Source organism: Channa argus, chromosome 10 (assembly GCF_033026475.1).
Source record: "Channa argus isolate prfri chromosome 10, Channa argus male v1.0, whole genome shotgun sequence".
In the NCBI taxonomy this organism is placed as follows: Eukaryota; Metazoa; Chordata; class Actinopteri; order Anabantiformes; family Channidae; genus Channa; species Channa argus.
Genome location: NC_090206.1, coordinates 13,906,269 through 13,920,926, shown reverse-complemented (window position 1 = coordinate 13,920,926; position 14,658 = coordinate 13,906,269). Strand labels below are relative to the sequence as shown.

Here is a 14,658-nt window from a genome sequence, read left to right as displayed (position 1 = left end):
TATCCCATTCTCTTTGTCATCCGTGAACCGTTAGAATGTTTTATTTCCCATAGAGATAATCATCAACACAAAACAGCAATGAAAACCATCGCAAGAATAGACACTCCAACGTAAATGATTCATTAAATAATTTCTATTAAAATATATACTCCAGGCGCCTTCGAATGAGCGCATCTCCCCCTCAGCTCTGAGCACCGTGAGTGTTACCGTGTTTTAGGGTGAGTGGGGGATGCAGTAGATCTCTTTGTACAGTTTTGTATGCAATTGGTTCACAGCATCCGACTTTTCTATCCAATCACAGTTTGCTCTGCCCACCAAGCTACGGCACCTCCTCAAGGATACAAACCATTTTGACATACTTAACATCAAGTTACTGGGACTATTATTTCTGTGGATAAAAAAAATTCAGCTGATGTAAATGACAAGAATTTGAACTGAAAACAATTCACCTAAATGCAATGGAGACCCTGTTTGTAAATGACGGCTGTCACCTAATAATGGATATCAATTATTTAAAAAAATTGTAGTTAAAGTCAGAAAACATATTTTTTCATAGCGCACCACAGGGTATTAACAAATAGTGTATAATGTTTAAGAAAGGATCTCATCAAAATCAAAATACAAGGGCAGTGCAAGTTAAGTGATAAAAATGTAAATCAAAAGAGTAGTATCTACATATAAAACTGATTATTAGCCACTCTCACTTATATGTTGTCGTATGAAAAACAATAAAGCGTTTGTTGCATTGTTCATACGCAGGATTTGATTTAAGAATACATATTCTCTTGCCAAATCAAAATACATATACATAAAGATTTAGGCTGCCATTGAGAAAAATTTAATAAAATTTCAAAAGCTTTTAGCAGATATTGTGTTCTGCTCACCTGCTGACTCTCAAAGGTCCAGGTGCTGTCGGGTAAAGACGCATCCAGGACACTGATCACCTCCTTAAAGTCAGTGGTGCTGCTGGGCTTAATCAAAGTGAAATCACTGTACTCTGACATTGGAGACATACAGGACCTGAAGGACTGACTCTGAGACAACATGTCTCCTCCCAGGACCTCCACGTACTTTATAGGTCCATCAGTGTTGAGCTGGATCTGTAAGTTTCTGTTGGGGTTCTTGTAATCATCACACTCGCTCCGTTTCGTGCAGCAACTACCGCTGCTTCTGCCGTTCCTGATGCATTTAACCGCTAAGATGAGAAAAGTCACCAGAGACAGCACGGACACCGAGGACAGAGACAGAATCAAATAAAGCGTGATTCTCCCGCTTTTCTTGGTGGGCTCGGCCGCTTTCTGCCGGAGGTCTAAGATGGGCTCGTGGAGACCGTCCTCCAGCAGGATGGACACCGTGACGGTGGAGGACTGGACCGGTTCTCCGTCGTCCTTGATCTCTATCAGCAGCCACTGAGAGGAGTCGTCCTGCTCAGACACAGCGCGTTTAGTCCTCACCTCCCCTGTGTACAGATTGACAGTGAACAGAGAGGCGTCTGTGGCCTCTGCCAGTCTGTAGGAGATCCAGGCATTATGGCCCGAGTCAGCGTCCACGGCCGTCACCTTAGTGACCAGGTGACCAGCTTTAGCGGAGCGGGGCATCCTCTGATGAGAGAGGGAGCCCAGGGCAGCGGAGGAGGGGTAAATAACCGCGGGGGCGTTGTCGTTCTGGTCCAGAACAAAAACATGGACTGTGGCGTTGCTGCTGAGAGACGGGGAGCCCTGGTCCTTTGCCTGAACCTGAATCTGAAACACCTTCAGCTTCTCATAGTCAAACGAGTGCATGCTGTAGATGCTGCCGTTATCTGAGTTAATGTAAACATAAGATGAGACAGACACGTCCTGCACTTTAGAGTCCAGTATAGAGTAAGAGATTTTGGCGTTTTCACCAGAATCCAGGTCAGATGCTGATACTGAGTACAGTATAGAGCCCGGTACACCGTTCTCTTTTAAATACACATTATACGAGGGCTGGGTAAATATAGGGGGGTTGTCATTTACATCAGTGATGCTGACAGGTATAATTTTAGTACTGGACAGAGGAGGAGAACCTGAGTCTGTGGCTGTTATCTCAATATTATAATCTGAGAAAGTCTCTCGGTCCAAAGGACCAGTTGTAACCAGTGCATAATTATTGGAAAAGGATGGTTTTAGATTAAAAGAAGAACCTTTGGGAAGTTGCAGTGTTACTTTGCTATTGTTACCGGAGTCACCGTCACGTGCCTTGAGCAAAGCCACTACGGTGCCACTTGGTGCATCTTCGCGTACTGTCTGCGGCTCCGAGGTGAGAACAATTTCTGGAGCATTATCATTAACATCTACAACATCTATCTGTAGACGACAGTGACTTTCCATTTCAGGAATACCCTTGTCTTTTGCAGTTATTTCTACTTTGTAGGACGTGACTGTTTCATAATCTAACTCTCTCTTCAAATGTATTTCCCCATTTAATGAATTTATTTCAAACACTGATGAAACAAAATCCGGAGTCCGCGAACTAAAAGAGTATTCAACCTCTCCGTTTGATCCTTCGTCAGCATCAGTGGCTGACATTTTAATGACAAAAGTGCCTTTTAAAATATTCTCATGTAAAGAAACTTTGTATATATTTTTTTCAAATACTGGGAAATTGTCATTGTTGTCAAGCACAGAGACTGTAATCTGCGAGGTACCAGATATGACTGGGTTCCCCCCGTCTAATGCAGTAAGTAGCAGCTGATAAACTGCTTTCCTCTCTCGGTCAAGAGGCTTCTCTAACACTAACTCGGGGACTGTTTTGCCATCTTCAACTTCCTTAATCTTTAATGTAAAACACTCGTTTTTACTCAATGCGTAGGATTTAACCGTATTACTGCCAACATCCGGATCATCTGCACTCTCTAAAGGGAAACGAGTTCCCACTGCTGCAGATTCAGCAATTTTCAAAGACATTTCTTTTGTGTGAAAACTGGGTGAATTATCGTTTATGTCTTTTACTTCGACTTCGATCCTATATAAATTTAGAGGATTTTCCAAAACTATCTGCAATGGCAACACACAGCTGGGGCTTTGTCCACATAAAGCCTCCCTGTCTATTCTGTCATCCACCAACAGCTCGCCCTTCCCCGCATCCACAGTAAAATACTTCTCACCAACCTCAGAGTCGACACGCAGATTACGGCCAAAAATGTCAGACAGTCCCAAACCCAAATCTTTGGCTAGATTTCCTACCACAGAGCCTTGTTTAAGTTCCTCTGGGATACTGTAACGAGTCTGTCCGTTTATTGTAGTCCACAAAAGAAAGAAATGTTGCCACCAAAGCGCCAGCCATCTCCAGTCTCGGTATCCCATTGTCTTTGTCATCCCCAATCTGTTAGTATATTTTATTTCCCATCGAGAATGTCGAAGGTAATATCCAGTAGGAATGAGTGTTAACGATTTTCCCGAAAGAAGACGGAGATTTTTCATTCATGTCTGACAATTAAATTAACGATGTCGTTTTCATCCCCTGGATATGAGACATTACCCGCCGTCCCTCTTCTCTTTGCATTGTTAACGTTTACGATGCTGAGGCTGTAAGGGGGAGGGGGTAGATCTCTTTGTACAGTTCTGCCTGAGATTGGTGCACAAAACCTCTAACTAGCATCCAATAAGAGATGGAGTGAGCACGCCACTTAAAGACACAGCTGCACTGAGAGAATCGGCCTGTGCACTGGTGTGTGTTATAAGCCAATATCCATCCTGTTTCTGTGTTTTAGTGTGTGCTGATAGAACAACACGCTCTTCATACGTTTAAAGAAAGCGTTTACTCAGAGAAAATTAGCAAAACGACCATGCACCTTACATCAACTGCAACAAAACATGTATAAACTAGTAAGATAAAAACTTGTTTTTGCTTAGATTAAAACATTAAATATTTTAAAATTACTATTTTGGTACTAAATGAAAACATATACTTTCAAAACAAGAGGCAAATGTATTTATTATGTCGTCTAAATATATTTGTCAAATTAAGTTAATGAAGTAATGAGATGAGCAGCTGAAGGTATCGCATCATTTAATGACAGAATTACCAAAGTGAAAACCTGCCTACCACAGAGCTCACACATGGGATTGATAAAACATCATAGACACACTATTATTAGACGACAAACATGGATCACGCGTTTTTTTCAATATATACATTTAAATGATGAAACAAAACAACCTGTCATGAGCTCACCTGCTGACTCTCAAAGGTCCAGGTGCTGTCGGGTAAAGACGCATCCAGGACACTGATCACCTCCTTAAAGTCAGTGGTGCTGCTGGGCTTAATCAAAGTGAAATCACTGTACTCTGACATTGGAGACATGCAGGACCTGAAGGACTGACTCTGAGACAACATGTCTCCTCCCAGGACCTCCACGTACTTTATAGGCCCATCAGTGTTGAGCTGGATCTGCAAGTTTCTGTTGGGGTTCTTGTAATCATCACACTCGCTCCGTCTCGTGCAGCAACTACCGCTGGACCTGCCGTTCCTGATGCATTTAACCGCTAAGATGAGAAAAGTCACCAGAGACAGCCCGGACACCGAGGCCAGAGACAGAATCAAATAAAGCGTGATTCTCCCGCTTTTCTTGGTGGGCTCGGCCGCTTTCTGCCGGAGGTCTAAGATGGGCTCGTGGAGACCGTCCTCCAGCAGGATGGACACCGTGACGGTGGAGGACTGGACCGGTTCCCCGTCGTCCTTGATCTCTATCAGCAGCCTCTGAGAGGAGTCGTCCTGCTCGGACACAGCGCGTTTAGTCCTCACTTCCCCTGTGTACAAATTGACAGTGAACAGAGACGCGTCTGTGGCCTCTGCCAGTCTGTAGGAGATCCAGGCGTTATGGCCCGAGTCAGCGTCCACGGCCGTCACCTTAGTGACCAGGTGACCAGCTTTGGCGGAGCGGGGCATCCTCTGATGAGAGAGGGAGCCCAGGGCAGCGGAGGAGGGGTAAATAACCGCGGGGACGTTGTCGTTCTGGTCCAGAACAAAAACATGGACTGTGGCGTTGCCGCTGAGAGACGGGGAGCCCTGGTCCTTTGCCTGAACCTGAATCTGAAACACCTTCAGCTTCTCATAGTCAAACGAGTGCATGCTGTAGATGCTGCCATTATCTGAGTTAATGTAAACATAAGATGAGACAGACACGTCCTGCACTTTAGAGTCCAGTATAGAGTAAGAGATTTTGGCGTTTTCACCAGAATCCAGGTCAGATGCTGATACTGAGTACACTATAGAGCCCGGTACACCGTTCTCCTTTAAATACACATTATACGAGGGCTGGGTAAATATAGGGGGAGTGTCATTTACATCAGTGATGCTGACAGGTATCATTTTAGTACTGGACAGAGGAGGAGAACCTGAGTCTGTGGCTGTTATCTCAATATCATACTCTGAAACTGACTCTCGGTCCAACGCATCACTTGTTACCAGCGCATAATTGTTAGAAAAAGAAGATTTTAAAGCAAACGGAAAACCTTTGGGAAGCTGTAACGTAACTTTCCCGTTCTCACCGGTGTCGCGATCACGGACACTGAGTAAAGCTACAACTGTCCCAGTGCGAGAGTCTTCGGGAACAGAACTTGGTTTTGAAGTCAACAAAATTTCTGGTGCGTTATCATTTACGTCTAAGACATCCACTTGAACACAACAATGACCCTCCATTCTTGGAAATCCCTTGTCTCTTGCACTGACATCTATTCGATATGAAGCTTGACTTTCATGGTCCAGTTGCTTCTTCAAAAATATATCTCCGGTTATAGCATCGATATGAAATAATGACAGCACGGACGGTGGTGTGTGTATGCCAAGTGCGTACTCTATATCTCCATTTGGACCCTCATCTACGTCGATTGCCTTTGTCGTAATTAAAAAAGAACCATTTGCAGTGTTTTCTGAAACAGCAATTTTATAAAAAGGGTTTTCGAATAACGGCACATTGTCATTAATATCAAGTACTCTAACAGTTATTTTTGATGTGCCAGACTTGGCAGGGTTGCCTCCGTCCATAGCAGTGAGAAATAAATTGTGAACGGGTTTTTTCTCGCGATCTAAGGATTTATTTAATACCAATTCTGGTACTTTCCTTCCATTTTCAATTTCTTTTACTTTTATATTGAAAAAATCATTTTTGCTCAGCGTGTACGTCTTTAATCCGTTATTCCCAACATCGGGATCTTCTGCGCTCTCCAAGGGAAAACGCACACCTACAACAGTGGATTCAGCTATTTCTATTATATGATCACTTTTGAGAAAACTTGGAGCATTGTCATTTACGTCTCTTATTTCCACTTCTATCCGGTGCAATTGCAACGGGTTTTCTATTACAACCTGCAGAGGTAGAACACAACTGGGGCTTTGTCCACATAAAGCCTCTCTGTCTATTCTGTCATTCACCACCAGCTCGCCCTTCCCCGCATCCACAGCGAAATCCTGTTTACCAGCCTCAGAGGCGACACGCAGCTTACGGTCAAAAATCTCAGACAGTCCTAAACCCAAATCTTTGGCTAGATTTCCTACCACAGAGCCTTGTTGCATCTCCTCTGGGATGCTGTAACGGGTCTGTCCGTTTATTGTAGTCCACAAAACAAAGAAATGTTGCCACCAAAGCGCCAGCCATCTCCAGTCTCGGTATCCCGTTCTCTTTGTCATCCCGATAGGTTAAAATTGAACGTTAGTTCCCATCGAAATACAGTGTAGATAAAAGAAGATAACGTGAAACTCCATCAAAGATAATCTTGTTGTACTCCCCAAATTTCGCTGTATATGCATCATGAGATGAAAATTAAAAATATTTTATTTCGTCTGATTTTACGCACCCTCCTCTCATCTCGGGGTATAAGCAATGTACTGGCTTCAGGGAGAAGAATGGATGGAGGAGGGGGTAGATCTCTTTGTACAACCACTAATTCTATTGGTGTAATGCCGCTGCCCTACATCCAATAAGATCGGAAAAACAAATGCATATCAGACACAGTATTCAAGACTGAATAAAGTGCCACAATCATGTGCTCTAAAAAAAGGGGTATTTTTCTTTCTGCTTAATGATAATACATATTTTATTATTTTGGGTAAATCAATTAGAGCTGCAATTTATAAAAACAAGAACATAAATGTAAACGAGATTGAATTTCCTGAAGATTTGGGGATTTCAATATGACAGCTTAAAATTTATAATAGTTTTCTAGTCATATAACCTACGTCATAGTCATATAATCTACGGTTTCAAAACTGTAAAGAAACATGGCCATGACAAAAAAACCCAAAACATTTTAGCAAAAGCACTGTTGATCTGTCGTTTGTTAACATCATTTTTAATATAAATAGCGTAGAGTGATGATAATCCGAAAAGATTTACGCACCAATGATAAATTCCCTCAAATGCACAAAAACATTGAATGTGAAAAATTAATTTAATATTGCGTGAGAATACAAACATAGAACAAGGTTTCACTCTGCTCACCTGCTGACTCTCAAAGGTCCAGGTGCTGTCGGGTAAAGACGCATCCAGGACACTGATCACCTCCTTAAAGTCAGTGGTGCTGCTGGGCTTAATTAAAGTGAAATCACTGTACTCTGAAATTGGAGACATGCAAGACCTGAAGGACTGACTCTGAGACAACATGTCTCCTCCCAGGACCTCCACGTACTTTATAGGCCCATCAGTGTTGAGCTGGATCTGCAAGTTTCTGTTGGGGTTCTTGTAATCGTCACACTCGCTCCGTCTCGTGCAGCAACTACCGCTGCTCCTGCTGTTCCTGATGCATTTAACCGCTAAGATGAGAAAAGTCACCAGAGACAGCACGGACACCGAGGCCAGAGACAGAATCAAATAAAGCGTGATTCTCCCGCTTTTCTTGGTGGGCTCGGCCGCTTTCTGCCGGAGGTCTAAGATGGGCTTGTGGAGACCGTCCTCCAGCAGGATGGACACTGTGACGGTGGAGGACTGAACCAGTTCCCCGTCGTCCTTGATCTCTATCAGCAGCCTCTGAGAGGAGTCGTCCTGCTCGGACACAGCGCGTTTAGTCCTCACCTCCCCTGTGTACAGATTGACAGTGAACAGAGAGGCGTCTGTGGCCTCTGCCAGTCTGTAGGAGATCCAGGCGTTATGGCCCGAGTCAGCGTCCACGGCCGTTACCTTAGTGACCAGGTGACCAGCTTTAGCGGAGCGGGGCATCCTCTGATGAGAGAGGGAGCCCAGGGCAGCGGAGGAGGGGTAAATAACCGCGGGGGCGTTGTCATTCTGGTCCAGAACAAAAACATGGACTGTGGCGTTGCCGCTGAGAGACGGGGAGCCCTGGTCCTTGGCCTGAACCTGAATCTGAAACACCTTCAGCTTCTCATAGTCAAACGAGTGCATGCTGTAAATGCTGCCGTTATCTGAGTTAATGTAAACATAAGATGAGACAGACACGTCCTGCACTTTAGAGTCCAGTATAGAGTAAGAGATTTTGGCGTTTTCACCGGAATCCAGGTCATATGCTGATACTGAGTACAGTATAGAGCCTGGTACACCGTTCTCCTTTAAATACACATTATACGAGGGCTGGGTAAATATAGGGGGGTTGTCATTTACATCAGTGATGCTGACAGGTATAATTTTAGTACTGGACAGAGGAGGAGAACCTGAGTCTGTGGCTGTTATCTCAATATTATATTCTGAGATACTTTCTCGGTCTAAAGCACCACTTGTAACTAGTTCATAGTTATTAGAAAAATATGGTTTAAGTGTAAAAGGTGAACGTTTTAGCAGCTTTAATGTTACTTTCCCGTTCTCACCGTAGTCGAGATCTCGTGCACTGATCAAAGCCACAGCAGTTCCAGTCGGTGCGTCCTCGCGCACTGGACTAGGTTTTGAAGTGAGAACAATTTCTGGAGCATTGTCATTCACGTCCTCCACGTCCACCTGTATACGACAGTGACCCTCCATTTCGGGCACGCCTTTGTCTTTTGCAGTTATATCAATAAGGTATGATTTTGAACTCTCATAATCTATTGATCTTTTTAACACAATTTCTCCTGTTGCATCATTGATGTCGAATGCTGATAACACAATGTCTGAAGTGCGGGACCCAAAGGAATATCTAACTTCGCCATTGGGACCCTCGTCAGCATCTGCAGCTATAAGTTTAATTACAAATGTTCCTTTAGTGCTGTTCTCCTTTAAAGAAACTTTGTACAGACTTTCATTAAACACTGGAAAATTATCATTAATATCAAGTACAGTAATGATGATCTGACAGGTTCCAGATCTGGCTGGATTTCCTCCATCTATTGCTGTCAGCAGCAGTTGATGGAAATTATTTGTTTCTCGGTCTAATGGCCTCTCTAACACCAATTCTGGTACAGTTTTGCCATTTTTGATTTCTTTAAATTTTAGAGAAAAATATTCGTTTTTGCTTAGAGAGTAAGTTTTCAAAGAATTACTTCCAACATCAGCATCCTCGGCACTCTCCAAAGGAAAACGTTTTCCAAGCCCAACAGATTCTGGTATTTTAATGTTTATCTCCCGAGTCAGGAAACTGGGAGAATTGTCGTTTATGTCTCTTATTTCCACTTCAATTCGATGAGATTGCAAAGGGTTTTCAATTACAACCTGCAGAGGTAAAACACAGCTGGCGCTTTGTCCACATAAAGCCTCTCTGTCTATTCTGTCACTCACCACCAGCTCGCCCTTCCCCGCATCCACAGTGAAATACTGCTCACCAGCCTCAGAGGCGACACGCAGCTTACGGTCATAAATGTCTGACAATCCTAAACCCAGATCTTTAGCTAGATTTCCTACCACAGAGCCTTGTTTTAGTTCCTCTGGGATGCTGTAACGAGTCTGTCCGTCTATTGTAGTCCACAAGAGAAATACATTTTGCCACCAAAGCGCCAGCCATCTCCAGTCTCGGTATCCCATTGTCTTTGTCATCCGCGATCCGCTATAACACATTACATCCAATCGAAATAATCTTTGTGTCAATGCTAAAATCTACAATAGTAAGAACAAGACCCAAGGAAAAAAATACCAGTGCATAAACATGGCTGTAAGGATAAAATTTATAGTTTCATATCAGAAAATACGAGCTCGTTGCTCACTCTCTTAGAGCTGATTGCATTGTAGTGTTGCAACATTAAATCTGCTTGGGGGCAGGGATTAGATTGCTTTGTACAGTCCTGAATCTTATTGGTGCAGAGCATCCACACGTACTGTCGAATGAGAGGCAAAAGATCGACACTCTTAAAGTGACAACATCCATTATTTTTCAGTAATTTCATTGAGGCTGGATATGACAAACATGAACAAATTTAAAGTAAATCATTGAAATAGTACAACAGATAGATCGAAGATTCGCATAAGAGGAAAACGTGAAGGAAAAAAGGTACATGACAGAGGGTGCATTTCACAGTCGCTGTCCGGTCACGTGGTTCTGAATTCTTCTAGGCCTGTCTTTAACACAAACTTTAACTCTTTCATAAGCACATGGCTAAGAATTATTCAGCACGTTACAACATATTTCTTAAACTACATTTATATTTTACAACAAGGAGAAAACCTTCAACTAAAAGATTTATAGAAATTAACAAATAAGTAAGACAGATAAATAAATCTTCACATAGCCTCTTGTTAACTAGAGGAGTCAGTCGGCCCTGCTAGTCATTTCTTCAGTTTAAAAGATCTACGGCTGTGTTTTGCTCACCTGCTGACTCTCAAAGGTCCAGGTGCTGTCGGGTAAAGACGCATCCAGGACACTGATCACCTCCTTAAAGTCAGTGGTGCTGCTGGGCTTAATTAAAGTGAAATCACTGTACTCTGACATTGGAGACATGCAGGACCTGAAGGACTGACTCTGAGACAACATGTCTCCTCCCAGAACTTCCACGTACTTTATAGGCCCATCAGTGTTGAGCTGGATCTGCAGGTTTCTGTTGGGGTTCTTGTAATCGTCACACTCGCTCCGTCTCGTGCAGCAACTACCGCTGCTCCTGCTGTTCCTGATGCATTTAACCGCTAAGATGAGAAAAGTCACCAGGGACAGCAAGGACACCGAGGCCAGAGACAGAATCAAATAAAGCGTGATTCTCCCGCTTTTCTTGCTGGGCTCGGCAGCTTTCTGCCGGAGATCTAAGATGGGCTCGTGGAGACCGTCCTCCAGCAGGATGGACACCGTGACGGTGGAGGACTGGACCGGTTCCCCGTCGTCCTTGATCTCTATCAGCAGCCTCTGAGAGGAGTCGTCCTGCTCGGACACAGCGCGTTTAGTCCTCACCTCCCCTGTGTACAGATTGACAGTGAACAGAGAGGCGTCTGTGGCCTCTGCCAGTCTGTAGGAGATCCAGGCGTTATGGCCCGAGTCAGCGTCCACGGCCGTTACCTTAGTGATCAAGTGACCAGCTTTAGCGGAGCGGGGCATCCTCTGATGAGAGAGTGAGCCCAGGGCAGCGGAGGAGGGGTAAATAACCGCGGGGGCGTTGTCGTTCTGGTCCAGGACAAAAACATGGACTGTGGCGTTGCCGCTGAGAGACGGGGAGCCCTGGTCCTTTGCCTGAACCTGAATCTGAAACACCTTCAGCTTCTCATAGTCAAACGAGTGCATGCTGTAGATGCTGCCGTTATCTGAGTTAATGTAAACATAAGATGAGACAGACACGTCCTGCACTTTAGAGTCCAGTATAGAGTAAGAGATTTTTGCGTTTTCACCAGAATCCAGGTCAGATGCTGATACTGAGTACAGTATAGAGCCTGGTACACCGTTCTCCTTTAAATACACATTATACGAGGGCTGGGTAAATATAGGGGGATTGTCATTTACATCAGTGATGCTGACAGGTATCATTTTTTTACTTGAGAGAGGAGGGGTGCCTGAATCTGTAGCTAATATCTCAATATTATATTCGGATACTTTTTCTCGATCTAAAATACCTCTGGTAACCAGTGCGTAATTGTGAGAAAACGAAGGTTTTAATGCAAATTGGGATATGGTGGAGAGCAGTAATGTTACTTTACCGTTTTCTCCAGAGTCAAGATCTCGGGCACTGACCAGAGCTACTACTGTACCATTGGGCGAGTCTTCACGCACCGGTTTTGGATGTGAGGTAAGAATTATTTCCGGAGCATTATCATTAACATCTAAAACTTCAACATGCACTGTGCAATGCCCCTCCATTCTGGGACTGCCTTTATCTTTTGCACTTACGTCAAATTCATAGTTTGCGATTATTTCAAAATCTAGTTTTCCTTTAAGTGATATTTTTCCCGAAATCTGATCAATAGTAAAAACAGAGAGAACAGTATCTGATGTGTGACCTCCAAATGAGTATTCTATTTCTCCGTTTTGACCATCGTCTAAGTCTGCCGCTTTTGTTTGTACTATTAATGCACCTTCCACTACATTTTCACTTATAGCGACTTTATACAATGCTTTCTGAAAAGCTGGAACGTTATCATTGTTGTCAAGAACTTTGATAAATACTTCAGCAGTTCCTGATCTCACAGGGTTTCCTCCATCTAGAGCTGTCAACAGGAGCTTGTGATTATCTTTTTTTTCTCTGTCTAAGGGTTTGATTAAAATCAACTCAGGCACTTTCCTTCCCCCAGCAACCTCCTTAACTCTAATATTAAAACATTCGTCTTTACTGATTGTGTATGACTTCACTGAATTGCTGCCACCGTCTGGGTCTTTGGCGCTTTCTAATGGAAAACGAACCCCTAATCCCGTAGATTCCGCTATTTCTAGTGTAATATCATTTGATGGAAACCTAGGTGCATTATCATTGATGTCTAGTATTTCAACCTCAACACGAAATAGTTGTAATGGATCTTCAATTACAACCTGCAAAGGCTGTACACAGCTGGCGCTTTGTCCACATAAAGCCTCTCTGTCTATTCTGTCATTCAACACCAGCTCGCCCTTCCCCGCATCCACACTGAAATACTGCTTATCAGCCTCGGAGGCGACACGCAGCTTACGGTGAAAAATCTCAGTCAACCCCAAACCCAAATCTTTGGCTAGATTTCCTACCACAGAGCCTAGTTTTAGTTCCTCTGGGATGCTGTAACGAGTCTGTCCGCTTATTGTAATCCACAGCAGAAAGAAGTTATGCCACCAAAGACCCAGCCATCTCCAGTCTCGGTATCCCATTGTCTTTGTCATCCTTATTCCGCTATAACACATTAATTCCAATCGACATAGTGAACGGAAAAATCCAGAAATCCATGATTAGAGGTATCATTCCCACAGACCCATTTTCACAAATTGAGCTTGGTAGTAAAATATATTTTCATATTGTAAAATGTTGGTTCATTGCTTCTTTTACTCAAGCTCCTGGCACTGTGAATGTTACGGCGTTGATCCTGCATGGGGGCAGGGACTAGATTGCTTTGTACAGTTCAGAATCTTATTGGTCCAGAGCCTCCATATCCACCACCCAATGAAAGTCAATTTGATCGACACTCTTAAAGAGACAGCATCTATTGTCTCTGTGCGCATTCACTGTAACTTCGAGTACATTTTTATAATGTATGAGGCTAAAAAGAACACGAAGGACTGATTTTTGTCCAAATGTATTTTTTTTTGAAAGAAAGAGACAAACAAAGGAACATTAACCACGATAAAGCAATTTCAGATGTAAAAAAAATAAATAAAAAATCACACACTTCACAGTGAGAGATCTGTTTAAATTACGATTAGAACCAAATTGATGTAACAGTGTTATTTATTTCTGAAAAACATGATCCACGGTGGGAAGTAAACACACACGAACAAGCCAAGAGTCGCTGTCCACATCCTTAGTGCTGAAGTATTAAGAGACGGCAATGGAAAAAGGCAAGTCTGAGGTTTTATAGACTGTTGTCTTAAACCCAGTTATACTGTTTAGATTTCTTTTCTTTTTTTAATGAGCGATTACATAAGTGAAAACTTGACAAAACAACACTACGGCTCACTGCAGATTATTTAAGCGCATGCGATTGATAAAATCATGGCCGATGTTTTTCATAGAAACACTATTAATAGACGACATACATGTATAACACGTTTTTCCAATATGAAAAATTAAATGTTATGAGGACACAAAATAATCTGTCATGGGCTCACCTGCTGACTCTCAAAGGTCCAGGTGCTGTCGGGTAAAGACGCATCCAAGACACTAATCACCTCCTTAAAGTCAGTGGTGCTGCTGGGCTTAATCAAAGTGAAATCACTGTACTCTGACATTGGAGACATGCAGGACCTGAAGGACTGACTCTGAGACAACATGTCTCCTCCCAGAACTTCCACGTACTTTATAGGCCCATCAGTGTTGAGCTGGATCTGCAGGTTTCTGTTGGGGTTCTTGTAATCGTCACACTCGCTCCGTCTCGTGCAGCAACTACCGCTGGACCTGCTGGTCCTGATGCATTTAACCGCTAAGATGAGAAAAGTCACCAGAGACAGCACGGACACCGAGGCCAGAGACAGGATCAAATAAAGCGTGATTCTCCCGCTTTTCTTGGTGGGCTCGGCCGCTTTCTGCCGGAGGTCTAAGATGGGCTCGTGGAGACCTTCCTCCACCAGTATGGACACAGTGACGGTGGAGGACTGGACCGGTTCCCCGTCGTCCTTGATCTCTATCAGCAGCCTCTGAGAGGAGTCGTCCTGCTCGGACACAGCGCGTTTAGTCCTCACCTCCCCT

The 14,658-nt window shown here is 43.5% G+C and overlaps 4 protein-coding genes across 50 annotated transcripts in view; all 4 read right to left on the bottom strand.

The window, feature by feature from the left end:
- Window positions 1-14,658, bottom strand: part of LOC137133993 (protocadherin gamma-A11-like) — a 238,444-nt gene that overhangs the window by 19,701 nt on the left and 204,085 nt on the right. The gene's annotated exons all lie outside the window — the stretch shown is intronic.
- On the bottom strand, window positions 18-6,651 carry LOC137134524 (uncharacterized). Its single transcript, XM_067519452.1, has 2 exons — window positions 4,189-6,651; window positions 18-3,248 (listed from the first exon to the last, which is right to left on the bottom strand). Exons 1-2 carry the CDS (start codon window positions 6,649-6,651, stop codon window positions 768-770), a joined length of 4,944 nt encoding a protein of 1,647 aa, XP_067375553.1. The 3' UTR covers window positions 18-767.
- LOC137134523 (protocadherin gamma-C5-like) lies at window positions 6,647-9,916 on the bottom strand. The gene has a single exon (XM_067519451.1). The coding sequence runs from the start codon at window positions 9,914-9,916 to the stop codon at window positions 7,217-7,219; it is 2,700 nt and encodes an 899-aa protein (XP_067375552.1). The 3' UTR covers window positions 6,647-7,216.
- LOC137133995 (protocadherin gamma-C5-like) lies at window positions 9,785-14,075 on the bottom strand. Its single transcript, XM_067518324.1, has one exon. The coding sequence runs from the start codon at window positions 13,158-13,160 to the stop codon at window positions 10,665-10,667; it is 2,496 nt and encodes an 831-aa protein (XP_067374425.1). The 5' UTR covers window positions 13,161-14,075; the 3' UTR covers window positions 9,785-10,664.